At 44.3% G+C, this 27,679-nt stretch overlaps 1 protein-coding gene across 3 annotated transcripts in view; it reads left to right on the top strand.

Annotated features, from left to right (window-relative positions):
• ablim2 (actin binding LIM protein family member 2) overlaps window positions 1–27,679 on the top strand; it is a 282,951-nt gene that overhangs the window by 164,188 nt on the left and 91,084 nt on the right. For all 3 annotated transcript variants that reach the window (XM_033019316.1, XM_033019307.1, XM_033019299.1), the window contains exons 8-11: window positions 5,011–5,069; window positions 7,604–7,681; window positions 17,560–17,706; window positions 23,963–23,995. In XM_033019316.1, coding sequence (XP_032875207.1) covers window positions 5,011–5,069; window positions 7,604–7,681; window positions 17,560–17,706; window positions 23,963–23,995 — 317 coding nt within the window. The remainder of the gene's footprint in view (window positions 1–5,010; window positions 5,070–7,603; window positions 7,682–17,559; window positions 17,707–23,962; window positions 23,996–27,679) is intronic.

The following is a 27,679-nucleotide window of genomic DNA, read 5'->3' as shown; positions in this document are numbered from 1 at the left end:
CAGAGGAGAAATACCCATGAGGGACTTTGAGCACCTTCTGCCGCTTCACTAGGAGATGACCACTTTGGTTTCTGAGGGGCACTATTGTCTCGCGAGTCACCCTGTTACTTTTAAGTACATGAAATCTCTTTGGCTTTCCCTTCATAGGATGTACCTTTATTTCCTCCCAGCATTTGTAGAATTCCTTTAATCTTGCTTTATTTTGTTGAGTAGTGCACCTGTCTCTGCAGGAACTGGTTTTTGCACAATTTTAAATCCAAACGGTATTTCAACTCGAAGCCTGCAAATCACAACCTGCGAACTTTGGAAACTTTGGAGAACTCCACAAAGCACCAAGCAGAATCACAGTAGTATCCAGTAAAAAATAATCACTAACTCTTGCAGGAGACACTGAGGAGTGTTCGAAGGGGTGTGGAGTTGAGAGGGCTCTTGGTGCTGAGGCACATTTGGCTCGAAGGAAACTAGATGATTTATCCTTTTGTGGTCAAGTTCTGCATACAAAATTTTGGTTCCAGAGATAGGGTGAAGGTGAACGGAACTTGGATCAGTGTCAGGATGAAGGTATTGGAAGGAAGAGAGTATAGTTTGTGACCTTGAAGATGGGTTTAATGTCTGGACCTCAGGACAAACTGCAAGCTAATTGAGAATGTGATGCTGAATCCTCACAGAGCGACTGTCGTACTGCTAGACGATTTTCGCGCGAATGTCACGCGTCAGTCACTGCCGGCCTGTCATGTAAATGACACGTAAATGATGCCCAAATGGGACAGGCCCTATACTTTTCATTGGGGTGCTTTAATTACACTATGCAAAAGAAATGACTCTCCGTTTGAGCTCGAGCAAAGGATGTCTTGACTGAAAATGGAACTTCCAGTCAGATCAGAACAGAAGGCATTTTAATACCTCAAATTTTCTCTGTCACTTTGATAATATGACTTAATTGCTATTGGATAAACTTTCATACACTGTTAGGCAATTTATTATATCTGGCTCAATAATAAATCTAATTTGGTTCTGGAATTTGCAGGGAAATTCCAGCATTTCTGTATATATCTCCTGACATTTATTGCCACTTGGAGATGGAATCATAAAATAATTGAGATAAAAGGTGACGGTCATGTCCTTGCCAATGGGGAAAGAGTTCCCTGCACTATATTTGAAACTCTGAATATGAGAGCCCTTCAAACACACAGCCAAGAATTTATCTCTGGATGAAAAATATTCTCCTCATCGCTCCTCACATCTTCCAACCACTAAGTTTTGGTTTATGCTTGCTGATTTTCTAGCTCCTTCACAAAGGGATATAGATCATTTATTTTTACTCTTTCCAAATCCCTCATAATTTATCCAATAACCTAATTTCCCTCCATCTCACTTTGTTCCAAAAAAAAAGAAACACGAGTTTAAACAATCTTTCCTCAAAACTATTTTTTTTTTCTGTTCCTGGAGATGTGCTCAGAAATGTTCTCTGCGCTAATGAGAAGGATAATTCAAATGCAGTCTTGATGAGTACATGGTTCAGCCCTCATTTCCCTTGCAGGCCTCAGAACATGAAATATCTGGCTGCCTCCAGGGTCACAAATTACACATTTGAAAAGAAGCCTAATATTTCAACTAGACTTAGGGTCTCGCCTTACATTAAATGGTCCTATGACCCCTTTGAGCTGATGCGTTCTATATTTAAAAGTATTGACAATTTCCCATTGTTCATCAACATGGCATTTCATTTAGGAGGGAACTGAGCATATCATTGTCATTTTTACTGGCTACAACTTGTGAAATTGCCTGAGGCAGTACATCTACTGAGCTTATTATCTGCCAGTGATTTCAAGTAATCCCAATGATTGAGCTTGACATTCTGCTTAATAAAAGGATCAGTTCAGCACAGGGTTTGGATCCAGTGCAGAATTATAAACAGCAGACACAATGCAGCCAGGCTGATGTGAATGCAGCCCAATGTGGGCCAGTCACATTGGATTGACATCATATACAGGCATTGTGAATTTGAGTCCACTGATAAAAGCTAAGCATCGGTGGGCCGCAGGGTAGTGCAGCGGTAGAGTTTCTGCCTTAGAGTGCTTGCAGCGCCAGAGACCCGGGTGCTGTCTGTATGGAGTTTGTTCATTCTCCCCGTGACTGCATGGGTTTTCTCCAAGATCTTCGGTTTCCTCCCACACTCCAAAGATGTACAGGTTTGTAGGTCAATTGGCTTGATATAAGTGTAAATTGGCCCTAATGTGTGGGAAAGTGTTAATGTGAGGGGATCGCTGGTCGGCACGGACTCGGTGGGCCGAAGGGCCTGGTTCCGCGCTGCATCTCAAAAACTAAAACTAAACACTAAATCAGGAATGTTAAATCTTGCATTCAAGTTTTGAACAACTTCAAGTGGCTTAGTTTTGTCAATAGCTTGTGCTAGTATGATCCACTGCTGAAGAATGGAAAAATACTGCAAATAGAATCATGCAGCACAGAAACAAGCCTATCAACACCCCCCCCCCCCTTCCCCCATGACCATGACGACCATTGAGTACCTTTCTATTACAATCCTATTTCCCAACCCTCGGTCCCTAGACTATAATGCCTTCATGTAGAGATACAGGAAACAGGCCCTTCGGTCCACCAAGTCCACGACTATCATCGATCACCCATTCATATTAGACAATAGACAATAGGTGCAGGTGTAGGCCATTCGGCCCTTCGAGCCAGCACCGCCATTCAATGTAATCATGGCTGATTAGTTCTATGATATCCCACTTTCACATCTACTCCCTGCATGAGGCAATTTACAGAGGTTGATTTACCTACAAACCTGCACGTCCTTGGGATGTGAGAGGAAACCAAAGCATCCAGAGGAAGCCCACGAGGTCACAGGGAGAATATGTAAACTCCACACAGACAGTGTCAAAGTCCCCGGCACTGTGAGGCAGCAACTTATAACTCAGCTACTTATAAGACATTCATAAGAATTGCTATAAAAAGAGTGCACATAGTAATAAATTCACAGGAAATTCAAGTGAAAATAGGCAATTTGCATAGTTGTCTGCAAACAGTCAATTAACCTATTCTTTAAATTATAATTAGACTCCTAGTCATACAGCGCGGAAGCAGGTTCTTCGGCCCAACTTGGCCATGTCGACCAAGATGCCTCATCTACGCTAGTCCCACTTGCCCGCATTAAGCCTATATCCCTCTAAACTAGGAACCTCTCAGGACAGGAACTTATCCATGCACCTGTCTAAATGTCTTTTAAATGTTGTTGTATCACCTACCTCAACTACCTCCTCTGGCAGATCATTCCATATCCCCACCTATGGAAAAAGTTACTCCTTAGGGCCCTATTACATCTTTACCCTGTGTCTTAAACCTATGTCCTCTAGTTCTGGATTCCGCTACTCTGGGTAAGACCAGTGTATTTGGTATACTCTAAATTGCTGTCAAGGGGGATAGATTCTTGCCACGGTTGCTGTAGGCATGGGCAGAAAGTGTAGTAGACTTTCAGGCTCATATCTTTACTTCTTAAGCTCCTATGCTGTGATCTGTATGTCTGTTTCAGGTCAGGTCGGGGGAAGTTCCCCCCGCCACGGGTACCATGTAATCCCATGCTACCTGCTCCATGGTCGGATAGTCAGTGACTAAACCGTCTCCGCCACCTGGTTTGCCAGGTGAGGAGGGGGGTGTGGACCCCCAGCAGGACCAAAAACAAGACCTGTCAAAGGGCGGATGAGCTCCTAGCGAGCCAACGGCCATCCACACTTCAATAGAAGTTGCGATCACTGTCGTACATAGCATTGTAAGGAATGATGATAAAGCACACACACCAATACCCTATACTTCCATCGCTGGAAGTCCACAGGAACTGGAGGACAGAGATGTGTGGTGCGTCCGTCACCATTCCCGTTGGAAACCAACACCACTGCATCGCTAATGTTTTCAACGATGATGAAGTTTCAACATATCTGTTGGTAAACATGACAGGAACGGTTGACCGTAGAGGCAGAATAATCAGTGAAAATTAGCAGAGAAATACAATGTAACTGCACAAAATCTGAAATGGAAATGAGCAAATGCTGACTTATTTAAAATTGTCAAAGTCAGTGTTGAGTCTTGGAAGCAATGTTGTGCTCAGTCAGAAGATGTGATATTCCTTGACCATACGTTGAGCTTGGTTGGAGCAAGGTTGGATGAGGACTTAAAGGTCAGGAAGGGGATTGGATGGTGAATTAAAGTGATAGGCAATTGAATGCTCACAGACCCAGCTACACAGAGTGGTGATTGTAAGTTGTCTCACGGAATTTCTATTGTGGAGCTATCTCTGATATGGCAGTAGCTCAAAATATAAATATATACATTGGTATTATTTTAGCTTTATGATCCAAACCAGACTCCTTCTATCTGTTGTATAAGAAGTCTGAAGAAGGGATTCGACCCGAAACGTCACCCATTCCTTCTCTCCAGAGATGCTGCCTGTCCTGCTGAATTACTCCAGCATTTTGTATCTATCCCATTCTATCTGTTTCCTATTCCCTATATAATCAAAGTTCCAAATAAATAACAACTTGTAGTCATCAAGCTCTTATTTACTTACTTACTTACTGCCTATTATGCCTCCTGGCATGTAGGGCAGCAACGAAGGTCCTCCACTCCTGTCTGTTCTGGGCTAGCTTCTAGACACTACCCCAGGTCAGGTCCATTGTTTTCATTTCCTCCTCTACAGATCGACGCCAGGTGGTTTTGGGTCTCCCTCTTTTCCTTTTCCCTTCTGGTGTCCAGTGCAGGGCTATTCTTGGGATGCTGTCTGGTTCTCTCCTCAGTATATGGTCAATCCAGTTCCAGCGCCTTCTCATGATGATGGTGTCCATGTTCTCTTGTTGGCATTGAGCAAGGAGATTCATCAAGATCTGAGTAGACCTACACCTTGTGCAGATTTTCTTTATTTAAATTTATTTAAATTCATTTGAGCATGTTCGATGTTTTTCCATTTTGTTTATTCTTTGCTTGTACTCACTGCAGGTACTTTAATCTGGCATCCAGTCTGTAAGCAAGCTGCCAGGGCAGAAGAAAAACAAAAGGTAAGTTGAAAGAAATATTGCCGCACCTGTAACAAAATAGCTGACTTATAAGGTTAAATATCAATTCATCAATATTGTTTTAAACTCATTAACATTAAACGACAACATTCTCAAATGGCCTCTATTGTTTTCATTTATTGGTGTAGTTTGTTTTACACTATTGCTAAATGATTTAAGTAATTTTTCCAAATTTTATGCAGTTTGGTTATGAACATGCCATTTTGTACGAGATCATTAAGCTGTATTAAACTTTTCAGGAACACTCTTTTACTGACCATTCTTCTATGGAGTTCAGTGTTGAAATGTAGAAAAGGTCATTTCTGGATAATTTTCTATCTCTCCAGGAATTCACTTCTGGGTGAAGATTTCATCTGAACCCAGGTGTAATGTCCACAACAAGGACATGCAGGATAGTGTTATTCCTCAGCCCCACCACTCACTCTGGAACAATTTAACTGTGGCGTCCTGGATGTGATTCTTGTTGGGCCCTCCTGGGGCAACAAGATTTTCCCAATGTATCACTGGTATAGGATGGCCAGCATTGAACTGTTGGATTTGTTTTATTACCTACCACACAACCTTCAAACTTTTCCCTCAATCCTCTTGGTAATCGCAGCCAACTCTCCTTCAGATACATGCCCTGGCCTCCCAACTCGCTGGTCTGCAGACACTTAGATTTTGTGTCCACCAGATCCCATGAAATTCTAACCAACTAATCTCATGGTCCCCAGAGGCTTCCAATGACGATATCAATCTCTGTCATCCAATCAAGGAATGGGTGACGTTTAGGGTCTGAAGAAGGGTCTCGACCTGAGACATCACCCATTCCTTCTCTCCAGTGATGCTGCCTGGCCCGCCGCATTACTCCAGCATTTTGTGTCTATTAGTTTATTAATGTCGGGTGTAGCAAAAACAGTGAAAAGCTTTTGTTTGCACACCATCCACTCAAATCAAATAATCTATCTATGAAAATAATCAAGGCACGCACAAGGAAAACAGGCAGAGCAAAGATAAAAACACCAGAATGCAGAATATAGTTTGACAACATTGTAGCATACCTTTTGTCTACCTTGTAGCATACCAGTTCCAGATTAAAAAAACAATGTTGTATGAGGTATCTTGGAAGATCAGGACTAGACTCATAATGAGAAGAAGCTGTTCCTGAATCTGGTGGTATGTGCTTTCAAACTTTTGTATCTTCTACCTGCCCGAAGCAGGGGAAGAGGGAATGATCAGGGTGCGTGATTATGTTGGCTGCTTTCTCGATGCAGTGCGAAGTTTAGATGGAAGTCGGTGGTGGAGAGCCTAGTCTGCATGATGGACTGGGCTACATCCACAACTCTGCAATTTGTTGATGTCTTGGACAGAGCTGTCACCAAACTAAACTGTGATGCGATGGCTTCTGGCGTCTGCATGTTGGGTTTCAGAGACTTCATCCTCCTCCCTTGTCAAAAGAGATTTTGTGCCATGTCACTGACCTGCAGATGGAGTGACACAATAATCCTGAGATAACACAATTGGGATGTTAATGTATGCAACAACTATCAGGGAACTCGGATGTACTTTTATATCCCAAATAGAAATGTAGGCCTGGATATTGGAGAATGCCATGCAACAGAGAGTCACCGTGGTGATGGTCGTCCACCACTGTAACACTTGGGAGCACAGAAGGCTTCGGGTCTTTAGTGTGATCCAAATGGCATTGTGCTACTTGGAATCAAATATTAATTCTTGGAGACTGCTAGTGTTGTTGGGCCACTTGAGGCCTGGATGTCTTGGTACCAAGAAAAGGCAATGATGGTGGTTGGGGGGGTTGGTGGGAGGCACCAGAGGGCATTGAATGTAGGTGGCATGGGATTAATCTAATGCTGATCATGGACTGGGGGTGGGAAGAGGTGTGCATTGTCTGATGGGGATGAGGTTTATGGCCAGTAGCTTGGCAATGTTTGATTGGGGATTGGGAGGGAGATCAGCAGGAATGAAGAAAAAAAACGTGAAAAACCTGGTGAACTGAAATAAAACACAAAATGCTGGGAAAAACTCAGTAGGTTAGGCAGCACCTTTGGCAAGAGAAACGATGTATGTTTCAGGCCCAAAACCCTTCATCATCATTGAGAAATAGAGAACAATGTTAGTCGAAGGCGCAAGGTTGAAACTCATGTGTAGGAAGGAACTGCCGATGCTGGTTTAAACCGAAGATAGACTGAAAATGTTAGAGTATCTCAGCAGGACACGCAGCATCTCTGAAGAGAAGGAATGGGAGACGTTTTGGGTCGAGACCCTTTTTCAGACTGAGGTGCTGCATTCAGACTGTTCGAACTCCTGGCCAAACTTCCTGCAAAACATTAACCTGATCAGGAAACATGCTGTCCCTTGCTGATCTACGTTGGTTATCATTGTTCTGAAATAAGAGTAAGAGATGATCTGGTATCAATGTCATCTACATGTAAGCCATGGCATATCCTGGCTTATTTATATATATAAAGTATATCGTCTAATTCTGAAAGTCACCGCATATGTTGTTTTGTCTTTAGGCTACTCGTACATCTTCTGAGAGCATCACATCTGTTCCAGCCTCAAGTACTTCAGGATCCCCAAGCCGTATAATATTTGTAAGTATATTCAGTGTTTTACAGAGATAGAATACCTCAATATTAGTGGTGGATAAACTGGCATTAATAAATAGCATAAATAGTGGACAGTGCGGTAGAATTCGTTTTGAATTATTCTTTAAACATTGAATGAGTCACAAGATGCACAGAGTCTCATGCCCAGTGTAGGGGAATCGAGGACCAGAGGACTTGGGTTCAAGGTTAAGGGGAAAAGATTTAATAGATATCTGAGGGGTAACCTTTTCACACTAAGGGTGGTGGGTGTATGGAACACGCTGTCAGAGGAGGTAGTTGAGGCTGGGACTATCCCGATGTTTAAGAAACAGTTAGACAGGTACATGGATAGGACAATTTGGAGGGATAAGGACCAAGCGCGGGCTGGTTGGGCTCATGTAGCCGGGACATATTGGGCCGAAGGGCCTGTTTCCACACTGTTTCACTCTATGACATTCAAGCACATTCGCTCATGGGATAAGCCAAAGTACATAAAACATTGTGCAGTTAGAGAAATTTGCAGATAGGCCATTCTCTGCAACCTGTCCAATGTAAAGTGGAAAACCGGTGTAGCGTGGTGGTGGGAGGTGATGAAAACCGAAAAATGGAGCATTAAATGGAGCATCATCTCTGAATTATGCAGCATAATTCATGCAGCATCTCTGAATTATTTGACACCTGCAGTATCTAATTTCATGTATCAAAGCTCAGCACACTATTTATCACTAACCATTTTAATTATGGAAAACAGATGTCCGATGTAAAGCAATGTAAATGCAAATTTTCAAATTTAAAATTTCTGACATTTTGGTTTAATAAATGTAACCGACCCAGAGAAACAGACTTAAAGTTATCTTAACTGAATCCAGATGTTACCAAACAAAGAACAACTAATAAAATCTAGGTGGTCCAGAAAGAACTGATTAGGTTATCAGTTTAACAGTGATACAACCATACATGACCCCTCCATTCTAACCTATTCAAGTGTTCTGTGCGATTTGAGAGAACAAAGAGAATACTCCCATAACCACTGAAAACTAAACTCAAAGTACAGTTATGGTTCTGGTCAGTACTATTATCCATGGTACATAATAGTCTCATTGTGCTGTGCTTGGCCTCTACAACTCATTCTGCTGAAGTTAGTCAATGGAATGCACAAATTTGACTGTGTTACATCCAGTGATATCAAATAGGATAACTTTCTTACAGGGGCTGCGGAGCGTTTTTGAAAGTGGGGGAGCTGAGCGATCACTGATCTCCGGCCTCGTGTACGTGTGTGTGTGTGTGTGTGTGTGTGTGTGTGTGTGTGTGTGTGTGTGTGTGTGTGTGTGTGTGTGTGTGTGTGTGTGTGGGGGGGGGAGGAGGGGGGGTGCGGGGTGTGGGGGGGAGGAGGGGGGGGGGGGGGTGTGGGGGGGGGGGATGCCCCATCCTCCCCCAGCGTCCAGTGTGCATATTCGCAGCCAACAAGTGTGTATCCAGGGGGTCGCCTGACGTCTCACCTGGCCGACAAGGGGGTCTGGCACTGGCACGGTGTCTGGAGCTGTGGGCAGGTGTCTGGCATCGAGAGTGTGGCCAGCATCGTGGATCCCAGTCTGGGATAGAGGGGAGAGGCGGTCGGGAGCGCTCGGGGGAGGTTGAGGATCGCTCCCGATCTGTAGGGCAGGTATCTGGGTGATAGGGTGTGTTGGCGACCGGGGCTCCGGCTCTGGGACACGGGTGGGCAGGATGCTCCGTATCTGAAGGGCAGCGGTCTGGGACAATATCCGGGGTGGCGATAACGGCGAAGCTGCGAGTGACTGTGAACGGGTCTCCCAAGCCTCAATGTGAAGCAATCATGTACAATAAACATTTAAACACTAAACAGTGGCCTCGCCAGCCCTCGTGCGATCGGTTGATCACTAATGATTGGATTGATATCTTGCTCATTGCCAATTTATAAGGCAGCTCCTCAAGTGGGAATGTCTCCCCTCGCAAGCCATGAGTTATTCTTGGTTTTCTCAATCATTCTTGGATTGTCCGCAATGCAAGAGAAAAACAAACGTTTGAGTGAATGAATTGCTGCTTTGTGCAAGTGGTGGCGGCTGCAGTCCGGAATGTCAATGGATGACCACTGTAAACTAGAAGCTGCTGTTCGTGCAGCGGTTAGACGGCTGCAGAGGTCAGCATCCAGCGGAACTGTTGTCTGATCAAACCCTCCCTATAATATCACCCAGATACACATCACTCTGGTAGATACTAAATGCTGGAGTAACTCAGCGGGCCAGGCAGCATCTCTGGAGCGAAGCCAGCTGGTGATGTTTCAGGTTGAGACCCTTCCTGTAGGGTGAGTTATTCCAGCATTTTATGTCTACCTTCGATTTAAACCAGCATTTGCAGTTCTTTCCTACACATATCACTCCGGCCCGCTTTGGTCTTTAGACTAGAGCCTTTTAGATGCAGCGCGGCAACAGGCCCTTCGGCCCACCGAGTCTGCTCCAACCAGCGATCACCCCGTTCAGTAGCCAAAAAAGCATGGGGGGGGGGGGGGTGGGCTGCAGCCCCCTCAACCCCCCGGGTTCCGTGGCCCATGTCTTAGCAAGGTGTCAGAGGTTATAATAATAATAAATTTTATTTATGGGCGCCTTTCAAGAGTCTCAAGGACACCTTACAAAAATTTAGCAGGTAGAGGAAAAACATGTAAGGGGAATGAAATAAATAGTAGAGACATGACTAGTACACAAAGTAAAGACAGAATTCAATTCAAAACACAATATGAGGCAATTAATGCACAGATGAAAAGGGAGGGGGATGTGGGGCTAAGGATAGGCAGAGGTGAAGAGATGGGTCTTGAGGTGGGACTGGAAGATGGTGAGGGACACGGAATTGCGGATCAGTTGGGGGAGGGAGTTCCAGAGCCTGGGAGCTGCCCTGGAGAAGGCTGTGTCCCCAAAACTGCGGAGGTTGGACTTGTGGACGGAGAGGAGACCGGCTGATGTGGATCTGAGGCACCGTGAGGGTTGGTAGGGGGAGAGGAGGTCAGTGAGATATGGGGGGGCCAGATGGTGGAGGGCTTTGTAGGTGAGGATAAGGATTTTGTAGGTGATCCGGTGGGAGATGGGAAGCCAGTGAAGTTGTTTGAGGACTGGAGTGATGTGATGCCAGGATTTGGTGTGGGTGATGAGGCGGGCGGCTGCGTTCTGGACCAGTTGGAGTCGGTTGATGTAGGTGGAGCTGATGCCAAGGAGAAGTGAGTTGCAATAGTCCAGTCGGGAGGAGATGAAGGCATGGATGAGTCTTTCAGCAGCGGGAGGTGTGAGAGGGTCTGAGTTTGGCGATGTTGCGGAGATGAAAGAAGGAGGTTTTAATGACATGGTGGATGTGAGGCTCAAGGGAGAGGGTGGAATCAAAGATCACGCCAAGGTTGCGGGCCTGGGGAGATGGGGAGACAGTGGTGCCGTCGATGGTGAGAGTGGGGTTATTGATTTTGCTGAGTGTGGCTTTGGAGCCTATGAGGAGGAATTCTGTCTTATCTCTGTTGAGTTTGAGGAAATTATGTTGCATCCAGGTTTTTATAGCTGACAAACAGGAGTTGATATGGGAGAGGGGGGGGGGGGGGCTGTGGGGGGATTTGGTGCCGAGGTAGATCTGGGTGTCATCGGCGTAACAGTGGAAGTCCAGGTTGAAGTGGCGGAGTATCTGAGCAAGGGGGAGGATGTAGATGATGAAGAGGAGGGGGCCGAGTAAGGAGCCTTGGGGAACGCCTTGAGTGACTGTGGCTGTAGCAGAGGTGTGGTTGTGGAGAGAGATGAAGTGGGATCTGTTGGAAAGGTAGGAACGGAGCCAGCTGAGTGCAGAGCCTTCAATGCCGAGGTCTTTGAGTCTGGTGAGCAGGATGTTATGGTTCACTGTATCGAGGGCTGCGCTCAGGTCGAGGAGGATGAGGATGTTGAGGGAACCAGTGTCAGCAGAGGTGAGGAGGTGTTGAGGACTTTGAGGAGAGCAGTTTCTGTGCTATGGAGGGGGCGAAAGCCAGATTGGAGGGGTTCAAGTAGGTTATACGCAAGTAGGTGGGAATGAAGTTGCGACGCAACGATACGCTCCAGGGTTTTTGAAAGAAAGGGGAGGTTTGAGATTGGGCGGTAGTTAATGAGAGAGGAGGGATCAAGACCAGGTTTCTTTAAGATTGGTGTGACAGCAGCAGTTTTGAAAGCAGAGGGGACAATTCCTTGGGACAATGAGGAGTTGAAGAGATTAGTGAGGTAGGGGCAGAGAACGGGGAGGCAGGACTTCAGCAGGGGAGTGGGGAGAGGTTATGGGGAGAAGGCGGGAGAATGGGGTTAGGAAGGAGAGATAGATCAGCCATGATTGAATGGCGAAGTAGACTTGATGGGCCGAATGGTCTATTTCTACTCCTATTCCTTATGACCAACCAGTATGTTTACTTTAGAGATACAGCATGGAAACAGGCCCTTCGGCCCACCCAATCCGTGCCGACTACTGATCCCCGCACACTATCCTACCCACACTGGGGACAATTTACAAATGTTTCCAAGCCAATTAACCTACAAACCTGTACGTCTTTGGAATGTGGGAGGAAACCGGAGCACCCGGAGAAAACCCACAGTTCACAGGGAGAACATACAAACTCCGTACAGACAGCACCCATAGTCAAGATCGAACCTGGGTCTCTGGCATTGAAAGGCAGCAACTCCATCGTGGCACCACCGTGCTGCTCAGTAAATAAACTATTTTTATTTTAAATCATTCTTTTGAAACCAGGGAGGCAATAACTTGGCAATGTTGAATATCAGGTACGATCAAGTACTTACAAAGCGAACATAGAAAGAATTTTGCAGAGACATCTGACTTTGAATCAAATTGTTAGTTAATAAGCAACACTAGTCTGAAGAAGGGTCTCGACCCGAAACGATGTCTATTTCCTTCGATCCATAGATGTTGCCTCACCCGCTGAGTTTCTCCAGCATTTTTGTCAACCTTCAATTTTCCAGCATCTGCAGTTCCTTCTTAAACAACCTGGAGTTTATTTTGGTCTCTTTTTAGATTATTCTTAAAACGATGAATGATTCATGTATCCATTGCTTGAGAGGACCAAGCACACTTCCTTATTGAGTAGGACAAAGAACATTGTGCATTGAGAGAAATTTGCAGATAGGTCATTCCATGCAACTTGCGTAATGTACACTGGAAGATTTCATTTGTCCTACCAAATACGGTTATAGATACTTGTCTCTGTTTCCTAGCTGTAGGCAGTCAGGCTCAGAAGTGAGCTGTTGCTGGGTGGGTAAACCTGCTACAAGTCTACACATTCAAGAATGGACTAGTAAAGGGTGGTCACGGTGGCGCAGTGGTAGAGTTGCTGCCTTACAGCGAACGCAGCGCCGGACACCCGCGTTCGATCCCGACTACAGGTGCTGTCTGTACCGAGTTTGTACGTTCTCCCCGTGACCTGCGTGGGTTTTCTCCGAGATCTTCAGTTTCCTCCCACACTCCAAAGACGCACAAGTTTGTAGGTTAATTGGCTTGGTAAATGTGAAAATTGTCCCTAGTGGGAGTAGGATAGATTTAACGTGTGGGGATCGTTGGTCTGCGCGGACCCAGTGGACCGAAGGGCCTGTTTCTGCCCTGTATCTCTAAACTAAATTAACTAAACTAACAGTCACGTCACAAATGTGCCAGATCATGAATGTGTCCAGCAAGAGAAAATCTGATCAACTATCCCTGACATTCAATGGCATTATCATTGCTGGAATCGCCACTATCAGCAACTTGGAAGTGACCATTAACCAGGAAATCAACGTGACCAGCCACATCAATATAATTGGTTTAAGAAGAGTTTGGATATCCTGGGGCAAGACACAGCTCCTGAAGCACCTTTCCACCATCTACCAGTATGCATGTGGTCCATATGCCTCCAATCCCTGCATATCCTCGTGTTTATCAAAAAGCCTCTTAGAAACATGGAAAATATGTGCAGGAGGAGACCATTCGGCCTTTTGAACCAGCACCATCACTCAATATGATAATGGCTGATCATCCAAAATCCACGTTCCTGCTTTCTCCCCATACCCTTTGATTCAATGAGCCCTAAGAGCTATCTCTTGAAATCATCCAGTGAATTAGCCTCCACTGCCTTCTGTGGCTGAGAATTAGACAGATTCACAACTCTCTGGGTGAAAAGGTTTTTCCTTATCTGAGTCCTAAATGGCATACCCCTTATTCTTAAACTGTGACCCCTAGTTCTCGAGTCCCCCAACATCGGGAACATTTTTCCTGCATCTAGCCTGTCCAATCCCTTAAGAATTTTATATGTATCTACAAGATATCCTCTCATTCTTCTAAATTCCAGTGACTATATGCACAGTTGATCCATTCCTTCATCATATGTCAGTCCTGCCATCCCGGGAATTAACGTGGTGAACTTACACTGTACTCCCTCAATAGCAAGAATGTTCTTCCTCAAATTAGGAGACCAAAACTGCACACAACACTCCAGGTGTGGTCTCAGTAAGACCAAGGAAGTGATTGTGGACTTTGGAAGAGGAAGGATGAGGACCCACAAAACCTGTATATATCGACTGGACGATGGTGCAGAGAGTCAAAAGCTTCTCCTGGACACAGCACACTGATGCAATTATAAAGAAACCACATCAACGCCTTTACTTCTTGAAAAGTTTATGGAGGGTCGGTATATCAGAAAGGATTCTCTTGAACTTTTACAGGTGTACAGTAGAGAGCATACTGACTGGTTGAAGGGTTTCGGCCCGAAACGTCGCCTATTTCCTTCGCTCCATAGATGCTGCTGCACCCGCTGAGTTTCCCCAGCAATTTTGTGTACCTTCGATATTCCAGCATCTGCAGTTCCCTTTTGAACACTGGTTGCATCGTGGCCTGGTTCAGAAACTTCAATGCCCAAGAGCATAGAAGAATGCAAAAAGTTGTGAACACTGCCCAGTCTATCACGGGTTCTGACTACCGCACCATCGAAATGGGGGGCGGCGTCCAGTTGGGTATGGCTGCCCTGCCTACAGCTGTCCGTCCTTTCACTCCTTTTTCAAATTTTTAGTATGTTAAAAAGTGTTTTGTTTGGAGGTCTATTGGTTTTATGTGTGGAGGGTTGGGGGGGGGGGGAGCTGCGGGTCTGTGGTGCGGCCAGCTGCGGGCGACGGCGCTGACTTTAACATCGGGAGCCTGGGATTTCTCGCCGGGATCGCCATTGGTGGAGCTCCGTCCAGCGCAGCCTGTTGTCTTCGGAAGCCGCGGTCTCCGGTAAGGATGCGGCCGTTCCGGGCATCTCAAGCCACTGAGAGGATTCTCCCGACGCCGGAGCACCATCACCCGGCGAGAAGGGCCTGAAACATCAGGCTGCTGTAGCGGCATCTGCGGAGGCCTCAACAGGCCCGACTGTGGGTGGACAAGGGGATGGGGACTGGACTTTGTGCCTTCCCTCACAGTGGGAACCATTGTGGGGGGATGTTTTTATGTTTTATGTTAATTTTCTTTATAATGTTATGTTGTATTCTTATTAATGTGCTGCAATGGCAACTTGAATTTCACTACACCAATTGGTGTATGTGACAATAAATGAACCTTATGAAGGGATTTACCGTAGTCGCTGCCTCAAAAAGGCAGCCAGCATCATCAGAGACCCACACCATCCTGGCCAGGCACTTATTTCAGCCCTGTCATCGGGAAGAAGGTACAGGAGCCTGAAAACTGTAACGTCCAGGTTCAGGAACAGCTTCTTCCCTACAGCCATTAGGCTATTAAACACGACAACCTCAAATAAGCTCTGAACTACATAGAATATTATGGTTATCATTTGTTTGTTTCTTAGGTGTGTATTTGTGTGTGTGTGTGTGTATGTATATATAAAATATATATATATATCAATATATAATCTATATATGTATATAGTGTATATCTGTATATAGTGAGTATGTATATATTCACACACTGAACTTTTTTCTCTTGTTTATTATATTGTTTACAGTGTACTATGTTTACATATTCTGTTGTGCTGCTGCAAGTAAGAATGTTATTGTTCTATCTGAGACAGATGACAACAAAACACTCTTAACTCTTGACGAACCTTCCAGGGCAGCTTACCACGCAGAACCTCATTAAAGGCTTTGCTGAAAATCGTTTGGACCACATCTAAAGCCCTGCCCTTATCGACCCTCTTGGTTACTTCTTCAAAAAACACAATAATATTCATGTTGATATACAAACATGATATAATGCAAAGCTTAACATTTCTTTACATTTTATTTTCTTGCTATTGGTATTCGACAATTTATTTTGAATGAGCTAATCAATGTTTTTACTAAGGTGAAGGAATTTGTGATAAATTCATGGAGCATCCATTCACATTCCTGCAATTGTACCCCTACTGTGAGTAATGTCTGATCATCTCCATCTTCCCAAGTTAGATAATTTACACTAATACCCAGGCAATTAGAAGGGTTTCGGCCCGAAACGTTGCCTTTTTCCTTCGCTCCATAGATGCTGCTGCACCCGCTGAGTTTCTCCAGCTTTTTTGTGTACCTTCGATTTTCCAGCATCTGCAGTTCCTTCTTAAAAACCTACAAACTTGTACGTCTTTAGAAGTGGCATAAAGAAGCATTGTTCCAGAGGTGGATTGAGGATCCACCATTGAACTTCTAATCCAGTACAACTATATTTTTTAAAACAGTATATCTAAATTTAACATGTTTAACAGCACAAAGTAATTATTTGTGATATGTACATTATCTGGTTAGATTCTGAACGCTCTAGTATTGTCCTCAAAAGGAGTATTAAAGTACAATTCATCTATATTTCCATTTTATACAAATGTTGTATAAAATTATGATGTATACCCAAGTTATTTGGTTAATCATTTCAATTCATTTGAAATCAACTTGAGTACAGTTGTTCTGCTATAACATGTATTTCTATAATGTGAATTAAAACAATTTTGTTTAGTTTAGAGATATAGCGCGAAAAAGGCCCTTAGGCGCACTGCACCCACACCGAGCAGTGATCCCCGTACATTAACACTATCCTACACACATTAGGGATAATATACATTTATACCAAGGCAATTAACCTACAAACTTGTACGTCTTTGGAGTGTGGGAGGAAACTGAAGATCTCGGAGAAAACCCACACGGTTACAGGGCGAATATACAAACTACATACAGACAGCTCCCGTAGTTGGGATCGAGCCTGGGTCTCTGGTGCTGCAAGCACTGTGAAGCGGCAATTCTCTGACTGCTCCACCTTGATGAACTAGGAAAAACAATTTGTACTCAATTTGTTATACTGCAACGTGTTTTTGATCAGATACTATAGATACAACATAAAGGTTACTTTGGAAGTTGGCAAGCAGGTAAAAAATGCTGTCTTGGGGCAAAAAAAGTTGTTTTCATGTAACTGCCTTAAAGTAATCAGACACCATTATCTCTTAACAATGCAGCTGTTACTATAACTGAGGCAGGCCATGGAAAATGACAAGCAATATCCATTGTTGACATGTGCAATATAGCTGTGTTAAATTATGCAACTATGTAATATAGTGTTAAGTATTTTTAGCTTGCAGTAAGAAAAGTAAACATAGCTATTAAGGAGACGTTTGTTTCTGAAAACCCTGCAGGAGAAATACATTTGTCTTTGAAAGATTGAAACTCTGTGGTCCCCAATTCTCTTTCCTCTATTGACTCTACTGTTGTTTTAAATTGCGATTTTCTATCACACTGGCTTTCTTAGGAACAAAACTCTTGCTTTAAAACAGAACTATCTGTCGTCTAATATTCGAAACAGTTGACTCTTTAATTTGGTTCCTTTGTGTTCTGTGCTTCCTGCTCGCTGACTCTTGCATCTTTCCTTTGTTCTCTCCCTCGTAGGCCAAGCTAGATGATGAGATTCTTGACTACAGGGATTTGGCTGCTCTTCCCAAAGTCAAGGCCATTTACAACATTGATCGTCCTGACATGATCTCCTATGCGCCGTATATCAATTACTCTTCCATTGACAGGCATAGAATGGGGGAGGTACTGAACAACTCATATTACTTATTAAAATAAGCATGGAATTTTATTCTGGACAGCATTGCATTAGATAAGATGATTTTCATGTTGGTAACAGATTACCTAAGAAAAAAAGCCAAATATAAACATTGCAGCCAGAAGAGATTTTGTAAAAATATGAATATATTAATGTAATGGTCAAGATCATTGGCCTTCCTTGAAGGGTGAGATTCTCTTTCCTTCATAATGTTACAGTAGAATTTTGTGAAACTGATGATCCTTCCTTGTGGCAAACTGGTCTCCATGAAACAAATGAGTTATATTTCTGCTCACACCATGATTAATTGAACATTTTGCCCTGAGAATTCACGCTTAAATGTAAACAGACCTCTCATTTGGGAATCACATTTTCTCTTCACTACCTGGCCAGAGGAAAATTCCATGCCAAGGAATCTCTACCTTCAAGTATTAATCGTATAACATTAGTAGTCTAAGATGTGCCCCTTTAAATGAATCTTTTGGTACACCAGTTTTACCTGGTACATGTTGTGCCGCACATACATTGAAATGATGCTGTTTGCTACTCCACTAAATATTGTATAATACAATAATGACTGTATTGTGCTGATGCCACTTTGCAGTTCCATTGAGAACCAACAAAGGCTGGTCTCAGTGTTCATGGAAGGGCATTCAGATTTAAGTTGGCCTACTCCTGCACCTATTGTATATTGTAAATAATTGCAGACACATCTGACTTTTTATTCTGCTCTTAAACTTGTAGTTAAATACAGAGGCATTCCATAAATTGTCTTGCATCCAGTATCTTGACATTATCATATTCGTTGCTGATTGCTAGCATGGCACCATTGATTTTTTATTAATTTATTATATTTCTGCACCTATTTTTCTATGTTTCTATTTCTAAATGTTCCTGATTATGAGTGAAAATGGGAAACCGTGAAAAGGCCCTGTGACTCCAGAGTACACCTGTAGGGCTGCATAGAACAGCAACATTGCACGGACAGCTGAATGGCTAGTGAAGTTAGACACAAAATGCTGGAGTAACTCAACGGGACAGGCAGCATCTCTGGGGAGAAGGAATAGGTGACGTTTCATGTTCCCAACGTTGGGGGAGTCCAGAACCAGGGACCACAGTTTAAGAATAAGGGGTAAGCTATTTAGAACGGAGATGAGCAAACACTTTTTCACACAGAGTTGTGACTCTGTGGAATTCTCTGCCTCAGGCGATGGAGGCCGGTTCTCAGGATACTTTCAAGAGAGAGCTAGATAGGACTCTTAAAGATTTCGGAGTCAGGGGATAAGGCAGGAACGGGGTACTGATTGGGGATGATCAGCCATGATTTCATTGAATGGCGGTGCTGGCTTGAAGGGACGAATGGTCTACTACTGCACCTATTGTCTATTGGCTCTTGGCATACAGTGATGTGGCCTGAAGGCATGGTTTTAGCTCAGTAGGTCTGGTGCATTATGTCTATGAACACATAGTTCTGTGGGCACTTTTTATGATCCTGCACTGTAGTTGTGGAAAAAAATGATTCATGAAATGATGGAAGGTATTACAGCAGGATATCAGTCCCCACAGATGTTGTATCTTGGCAGGTGGATTATAAAAAATCACCCTGCGAGAAAATTTTAATCCATTATGCTTTGCCCACGTTTTAAAGTGTTTACTCATATTTTCTGATGAATTCTCTTCCATTGGAGAATTGGACACACCTTAGCACAGATGTAATTTCCCTTTCAAATTTTCTTTATGTAAAGTATTGTCAATGCGCACAGTATATAACTATATTACTAAAAGTCTGATCTTGACCACTTCCTGATGTTCTGCATATTGATTTTAGAAAAAACACTGCCACTTATGGCTGTGATTTTTGGCCATCTTACTCAGAGTCCCCATCCGCTGTGCAGGACAAGAGGATTTTCCCCATTGATGAAAAATAAAAGAGTTATTAGTGTTTAAAAAACATTGAGATTCTCTCTCCTGAAGGCCACGCCCCTTCCGGAGGGACTATAAAATCCAGAGGTGTTGAGTGCCTCAGTCAGTCTCTGCAAGATGGGGGAGCGAGCGGGTCATGTCTCTCAGTCTGAGCTGTGAATAACACTGAACACATGTCTACTAAACTGTGAGTGGTTTTACTGACCTGTCAGTGCCCTTAATGTGGTTTGAAAATATAGTTTGGAAATGTTAAAGCTGTGTTGCCTTTGGTTTGGAAATGCTAAAGCTGTGTTGCCTTTGGATTGGAAATGCAAAAGCTTTGTTGCCTTTGGTTTGGAAATGCTAAAGCTGGGTTGCCTTTGGTTTGGAAATGCTAAAGCTGTGTTGCCTAATTAAAGTTGCCTTGCCTAATTAAAGTTGCCTTGCCTAATTAAAGTTGCCTTGCCTAATTAAAGTCGCCTTGCCTAATTAAAGTCGCCTTCTATATAATTAAAAGTCTAATCTTGACCACTTCCTGTTTGCGCTTTAATTTGATTTTAGAAAAAACTCTACCACATACGGCTGTGATTTTTGGCCATCTTACTCAGCGTCCCCCTCCGCTCATCAGGTGCCGAGGATTTTTCCCATTGATGAAAAATAAAATAGTTATTAGTGTTTAAAAAATGTAGAGATTCTCTCTCCTGCCAATCACGCCATGATGGCCATTTCCCTTCTGGTGGGAGGGGGGAGGAGTATAAAACCCAGAAGTGTGGGCGTGGCTCAGTCTCTGCAAGATGGAGGAGGGAGTGGTTATTACTAAAGAGAAGGCGCCTGTAAAGCTGAAAGGTCTGCGGGTGGATAAGTCACCTGGACCAGATGGGCAGCACCCCAGATAACAGAGGTGGCATTAGAGATTGTGGAGACATTCATTGCGATCTTTCAAGAATTACTATAGTCAGGGGTGGTTCCAGACGATTGGAAAATTGCAAATATTACTCCACTGTTCAAGAAGGGTGCGAAGCAAAAGGGTGGAAACTATAGGACGGCTATCCTGACTTCAATAGTTGGTGAGATTTTAGAATCCATTATAAAGGATGTAGTTTCTGAGTACTTAGAAGCACACGATAAAATGGGCCGAAGTCAGCATGGTTTTGTGAAAGGGAGATCTTGCCTGACGCCCCTTTTGGAATTCTTTGAGGAAGTAAACACAGCAGGATAGACGAAGGAGAGTCAGTGGATGTGGTTTACTTGGATATTTCGAAGAGCCCGAGGTATCAGAGGGCAGATACCATGTATGGATAGCAGGTTGGCTGGATGGCAGAAGGCAAAGAGTGGCAATAAATGGGGGCTTTTTCTGGTTGGCTGCCAGTGACTAGTGGAGTTCCTCAGGGCTCGCTGCTGGGGCCGCTACTATTCACGTTGTATATCAATGATTTGGATGAGGGGAAGGAAGGCTTTATGGCCAACTTTGTATATGATACGAAGAAAGGTGGAGGGGCTGGTAAGTGTAGAGAAAGTACTACAAAGTATGCTTAGTACTACAAAGCTACTTTATCAGTGGAATATCTATTTACTAAAAGTTAGATCTTGACCACTTTCTGTTTTTCTGTTTCATGATTTAAAAAAAAAAATGCTGCCACTTATGGCTGTGATATTTGGCCATCTTACTCAGAGTCCCCCTCCGCTGTGCAAGGCAAGAGGATTATTCCCATCGATTTTAAAATAAAAGAGTTATTAATGTTTTAAAAATGTTGATATTCTCTCTGCTGCCCCTGCTGGTGGGAGGGGGGGAGGGACTATTAAACCCGGAAGTGTTGTGCCTCTCTGCAAGATGGACACATCTCTCTGAGCTGTGAATGAAACAGAACATATGTCTACTCAACTGTGAGTGCCCTTAATGTGGTTTGAAAATGAAAATGTGGTCGCTTTGAAATGCTGCACTGCAAATGGTTGTTGGTGGTGGTAACTGCTTTGAAACGCTGCACTGCAAATGGTGGTTGGTGGTGGTAACTGCTTTGAAATGCTGCACTGCAAATGGTTGTTGGTGTTAACTTGACAACTTCCTGTTTGCACTGTATATTGAGTTTAGATAAAACGTTACCTCTTACGGCTGATGATTTTTGGCCATCTTACTCAGTCCCTTTCTGCTCATCAGGTGCAGAGGATTCTTCCCATCATTGAACAATAAAAGTTTTATTTGTGTTTAAAAAAATGTTGAGAATCTCTCTCCTGTCAATCATGCCATGAAGGCCACGCCCCTTCCAGTGGGAGGGGGGAGGGATTATAAAACCCGGAAGTGTGGGTTTGGCTCAGTCTCTGCAATATGGGGAAGGAGAACTCACAACTCTGTCTGAGCTGTAAATCAACTGAACACACTGAATTTCTACTGAACTGTGAGTGTGGTGTTTATGTTGTGATTTGTGTGGTTTTATGGTGGTTTGATGGTGGTTTCACCCTGCTTGAAATGGTATGAAACTGCATTTGAATGTGGTGGCCTTGCACCCTGCTTGAAGTGGTTTGAAACTGCACTTGAATTTGGTGGCCTTGCACCCTGCTTGAAATGGCATTAAACAGCACTAGCATCTGGTGGCCTTGCACCCTACTTGAAGTGGCATGAAACTGCACTTGAGTTTGGCGGCCCTGCACCCTGCTTAAAGTGGTAGGAAACTGCATTTGAATTTGGTGACCTTCCACCCTGCTTGAAATTGAATTTCAAGGAATAGCCGTGAGTCAACTGCTCGCCCACCAGCCGTGAGTGAGCTGCCAGCACGTCAGGCTTGAGTGACTGAGCTGTCATCCCAAGAATCCATTTGGCCCACAATGTCCATATTAGCCATCTGGAAACCAGTCCCTTCAGCCCACAATACCCATACTAGTGCTCCAGAAACATCCACTCTATCCAAGCCTTTCACTATTTGGTACATTTCAAAGAGGTCCCCCCTCATTCTTCTAAACTCCAGCAAGTACAGGCCCAGTGCCATCAAATGCTCATCATATGTTACATGCGACTCAATGGGAATGACAGTATCAGTGCTACATTTACCATGGTTCAGGAACTTATGTAGCTACATAGAGGTGGGAGTGGCAGATCCAGCAGGTAAGTGCCTTTATAACATTGCTTATACACCATAAAAATCACAATTGCTCTCCCCTTGAATAAATCTTCTGCATGATTTAGTTGACCCCCTCTCCTAAACTCAATCAAATGCCTTTCCCCTCCCTCCTGATTGTCAATGCAAAGCCTCTACTTTGCCTGACAGAAGTGGTCTTCCCCATTTCTACCTCTGTCCTTGTACACCTGGGTTTCAATTTGCTGCCAGGTGGGAAATGGAATACGAACAGGACAATTAGGTCATCCATCAAATTGAACGGGACCTCCATATTCCTGTAGTTTTCCCCAATCTGTGCCTCCTGAACCTTTGCTGTCATTGTTTGCGTTGCTTCAGTTCCCGCCACTGTACGGTGATATTTTAAGCATCATCTTTCTTTGCACAAAGCTGTATACATAGAAAGTAGGTGCAGGAGTAGACCATTCGGCCCTTCGAGCCAGCACCGCCATTCAATGTGATCTTGGCTGATCATCCAGAAACAGTACCCTGTTCCTGCTTTCCCCCCATATATACAGGTGAGGGGGACAATTTAATCCATCCTGGTTACTTCTGACACGATTGGGCAAATGATAGTCTGATTCTAACTTCAGCTTTATATTTTGTAAAAGCCCATTTTTGAATTCCCGTGTGATCCAGTGGTTTTGGTGCACATCTTTCTATGTTTAAAATAAGTTGCTTTTCAATTTTCATTTGAGAGCAGCTCCCACCAAAACTTTTCTTCACCAATCTTTATTTAATACAACCTATTCCTGCATTTCTTTGGTGATTTGGCTAAAAGCTACCTGTTTAATTATTTGAATTGAATACTGTGGCAGGTGTCAGAGGTTATGGGGGGAAGGCAGGAGAATGGGGTTAGGAGGGGTAGATAGTTCAGCCATTATTGAATGGCGGAGTAGACTTGATGGGCTGAATAGCCTAATTCGACTATTATCACTTTTGACATTATGGCACTCTTGTAGATAATATATCAGTTTACTTCAAGTTTAACAAAGAACTGTAGATGCTGGAAAAATCAAAGGTAGATAACAATGCTGGAGAAACTCAGCGGGTGAGGCAGCATCTATGGAGCAAAGGAATAGGTGACGTTTTGGGTATGAAGAAGGGTCTCGACCCTATACGTCGCCTATGCCTTTGCTCCATAGATGCTGCCTCACCTGCTGAGTTTCTCCGGCATTTTAGTTTACTTCATGTAGTAGTTTCTAAGAATTAACACATGTTTTTCTTTTCCTAGCCTCCTCGACAGCATCATCGAACACAACCTGAGGTAATTTTCCACTTATGTTATTTTCTGAGCTTCTAAAAGATGTCAGCAATAGGAAATTAAGCATTTATACATTTCAGGTAGTCATTAAAATATCAATATACTCAGGTTTATTGACATTTGAACCTCAGTAGTTTAGTTTATTCTTGTCACATGTACGGAAGTACATTGAAAAGCTTTTGTTTGTGTGCAATCCAGTTAAAAAAAAAGATAAAAGTCTGTACATGATTATAATCCAGCCGACAACAGTGTAAAGATAAAGAATACAACAGTCAGTGGAAGATAAAATATGATAAAGGCCGTTAAGAGAGTTCAAAGGGCACAAGTGAGGTAGATGGGAGGTCAGGACTACACTCTAGCTGATGAGAGGACTGTTCAGTTGCCTGATAACAGCTGGGAAGAAACTGCCGCTGAATTTGGAGGCGTGCGTTTTCAGACTTCTGTATCTTTTGACCGATGGGATAGGGGAGAAGAGGGTGTGAACGGGGCGAGATGGCCCTTGATCATGCTGATGGCCTTGCCAAGGCAGCGTAATGAAGACGGAGTCCATGGATAGGAGGTTGGTGTGTGTGATGAACTAGGCTACGTTCTACAATTCTCTGGAAATTTCTTGCGATCTTGGGTCGAGCTGTCCCCGAACCATGCCGTGATACTTTCCATGGCGCATCTGTAGAAGTTGTTGAGGGTTGTTGGGGACTTGCCAAACTTCCTTAGCCCTCTAAGGAAGTGGCCTGCTTTCTTGGCCATAGCTTCAATATGGCTAGTCCAAGGACAAATTGCTGGTGATACAAAATTCCTAGGAACTTGAAGCTTTCAACCATCACTACTTCGGCACCATTATTATAGAGTACATCAGCATGGGAGTATTGCTTTGCTTCCTGTCAAGCACAATCATCTGTGCCATTTTGATATTGAGGAAGAGGTTGTCGTCTAGGCACCATGTTGCAAGGTTCTCAATCTGTTTGGTGTACTCCATCGTGATATTATTTATTATCCGGCCCAACTATAGTGGTTTCGCCTGTTATCCTGTAAATTAAGTTGAATTGGTGTTTGGCTGCATGGTCATATTGTTTATAAGGAGTATAGGAGGGGGCTGAGAACGCATCCTTGCGGAGCACCAGTGTTGAGAATTATCATAGAGGATGATTTGCCACCTATGCTCACAGATTACGGTCTGTTGGTCAGGAATTCGAGGATCTAGTTGCAGAGGGGAGTGCTGACTCCCAAGTTGCATGAGTTTGGAGATGAGTTTGGTTGGGGCAATGGTCAGCATAGGAGCACTGCAAGGCTGCGTACTCTCCCCTCTCCTTTACTCTCTCTACACCAACGACTGCACCTCCACAGACTTCTCTGTCAAGCTTCTCAAGTTTGCGGATGACACAACCCTGATTGGACTGATTCAGGATGAGGAGGAATCTACCTACAGACAGGAAGTGGCACAGCTGGCATCCTGGTGCAATCGCAACGACCTGGACCTCAATGATTTTAAGACAGTGGAATTGATTGTAGACTTTAGGAAAGCACCCCTCCCCTTACACCACTCACCATCAACAACACCATAGTCGCATCTGTGGAGTTATTTAAGTTCCTTGGAACTATCATCTCCGACGACCTTAAATGGGAGGCCACCATCGACTCCACAGTCAAAAAGGCACAACAGTGAATGTACTTCCTGTGGCAGCTGAGAAAACACAATCTGTCACAGGCAATAATGGTCCAGTTTTATACAACCATCGTAGAGTCTGGCCTCATCTTCTCCATCATGGTCTGGTTTGGCTCTGCCAGCAAGCACGACATCAGGAGGCTGCAGCGCACCGTTCGATCAGTTGAGAAGGTTGTTGGCTGCAATCTTCCCTCCATTGATGAACTGTACACTGCAAGGGCCAGGAAGCGAGCGGGTAAGATCATCTCTGACCCCTCTCACCCTGGCCACAAACTCTTTGAAGCACTTACCTCTGGAAGGCAACTCCGGACTGTCAAAGCCGCCACAACCAGCTTTTTTTCCATGAGCAGTAACTCAACTCAACAACCAAAAGTCTGTATCCTCGTGCTCTGGTATATTATTTCATTCTTCACATGTTTAAATTATAATGTTTGATTTTTAATTGTCCACTGTGTATCGTGTTGTTACTTGCAAGCAAAGTACGAAGGCCAATTCATTGTATGTTTTCATACTTGGCTAATAAAATGTATTCAATTCAATTCAATTCCAAGCAGAGCCATGGTTGAGGTGAACGTCCTTCTTATTTAGGTGTTCCAGAGATGAGTGTGGGGCCAGGGAGCTGGCATCATCCATGGACTTGTGGCGGTGGGCAAACTGCTGTATATCAAGGCTGCTTGGTAGGCTGAATTCAATGTGTGCCATAACAAGTAGGATGGCTCCAGAACTGTGAACACTTCATCCGGTACTTGGATATCCGTTGTTCTAACCCATTGGAAAATGTTCCAATACTGTCTGTTATGGAGTTTATAGGTTCTCCCCATGACCTGCGTGGGTTTTCTCCGAGATCTTCGGTTTCCTGCACTCCAAAAACGCACAGCTTTGTAGGTAAATTGGCTTGGTAAATGTAAAAAAAAATAGTCCCTGGTGGATGTGGGATGGTGTTAATGTGCGGGCATCGCTGGTTGGCGCGGACCCGATGGGCCGAAAGGACCTGTTTCCGCGCTGTATCTCTAAAATAAACTAAACTAAACTTTAAAAGGATTTCAGAACTAATGTCTGGTTTAGTCTTAATTTAGTCTAAATTAGTTTTCACACCTACTGCGTTTTTGCATGCAACAGGGAACACTTGAAGGATGTTATTTTGTTTTCTTTTCCTTATGGCTTCAAAGGTTCAAAGGTTATTTAATGGTCACATACACTTAGGTGTAGTGAAATGCTTCTTGCCAATGCAGCACGTAAAAAAGAATACAGACATAACATTAATAAGAGATTTAAACATAAAGAACATCCCCCCACAATGGTTCCCATTATGAGGGAAGGCACAATGTCCAGTCCCCAACCCCAGTTCACCCATAGTCGGGCCTATTGAGGCCTCCACAGTTGCCTCCACGGAGACCCGATATTCCAGGCCGTCCTCGCCGGGTGATGGTGCTCCGACGTCGGGAGAATCCTCACAGCGGCCTGGGACACCTGGAACGGCCGCTTCCGTACCGAAGCCAACAGGGCCGCGCCGGATGGAGCTCCACTACTGGCGATCTCATCGAGAGATCCCAGGCTCCCGATGTAAAGTACAGCGCCGCTGCCCGCGGCCGGCCGCTCCACAGTCCCACAGCTCCGCGATGTTTTTCTCGGCGGTCTTCAGCTCACCGGAGCTCCAGCGCGGCGACCCGGGCAAGGCATCGCCCGCTCCGCTCCGCGTTAGCGCTCCAGCGCTGTGCCGCTGCCGAAGCCGTGGTTCTGGGCAGTCCCCGACAGGAAACGCCGCTCCAGGCCCGCTGGTAGGCCGCGAGGACGGGTCGAAACTGCAGCCCGGAGAAAAGCCGCCTCTCCGACCAGGTCGGGACCCTGAAAGGTAGTTTCCCCCCCCCCCCCCCCCCCCACCCCCCACCCCCCACATAAAAAAGTCTAGAACTCCAGAAACAAAAACACTTTAACTAACTAAAAATTAAAAAAAGAGATAAAAAGACGAACAGCTGCTGGCTGGACAGCCGCACACAGGACAGCGCCCCCTATGTCCTGTGCAT

This window comes from Amblyraja radiata, chromosome 1 (genome assembly GCF_010909765.2).
Source record: "Amblyraja radiata isolate CabotCenter1 chromosome 1, sAmbRad1.1.pri, whole genome shotgun sequence".
Classification (NCBI taxonomy): domain Eukaryota; kingdom Metazoa; phylum Chordata; class Chondrichthyes; order Rajiformes; family Rajidae; genus Amblyraja; species Amblyraja radiata.
This window is presented reverse-complemented; position numbering and strand designations above follow the sequence as displayed.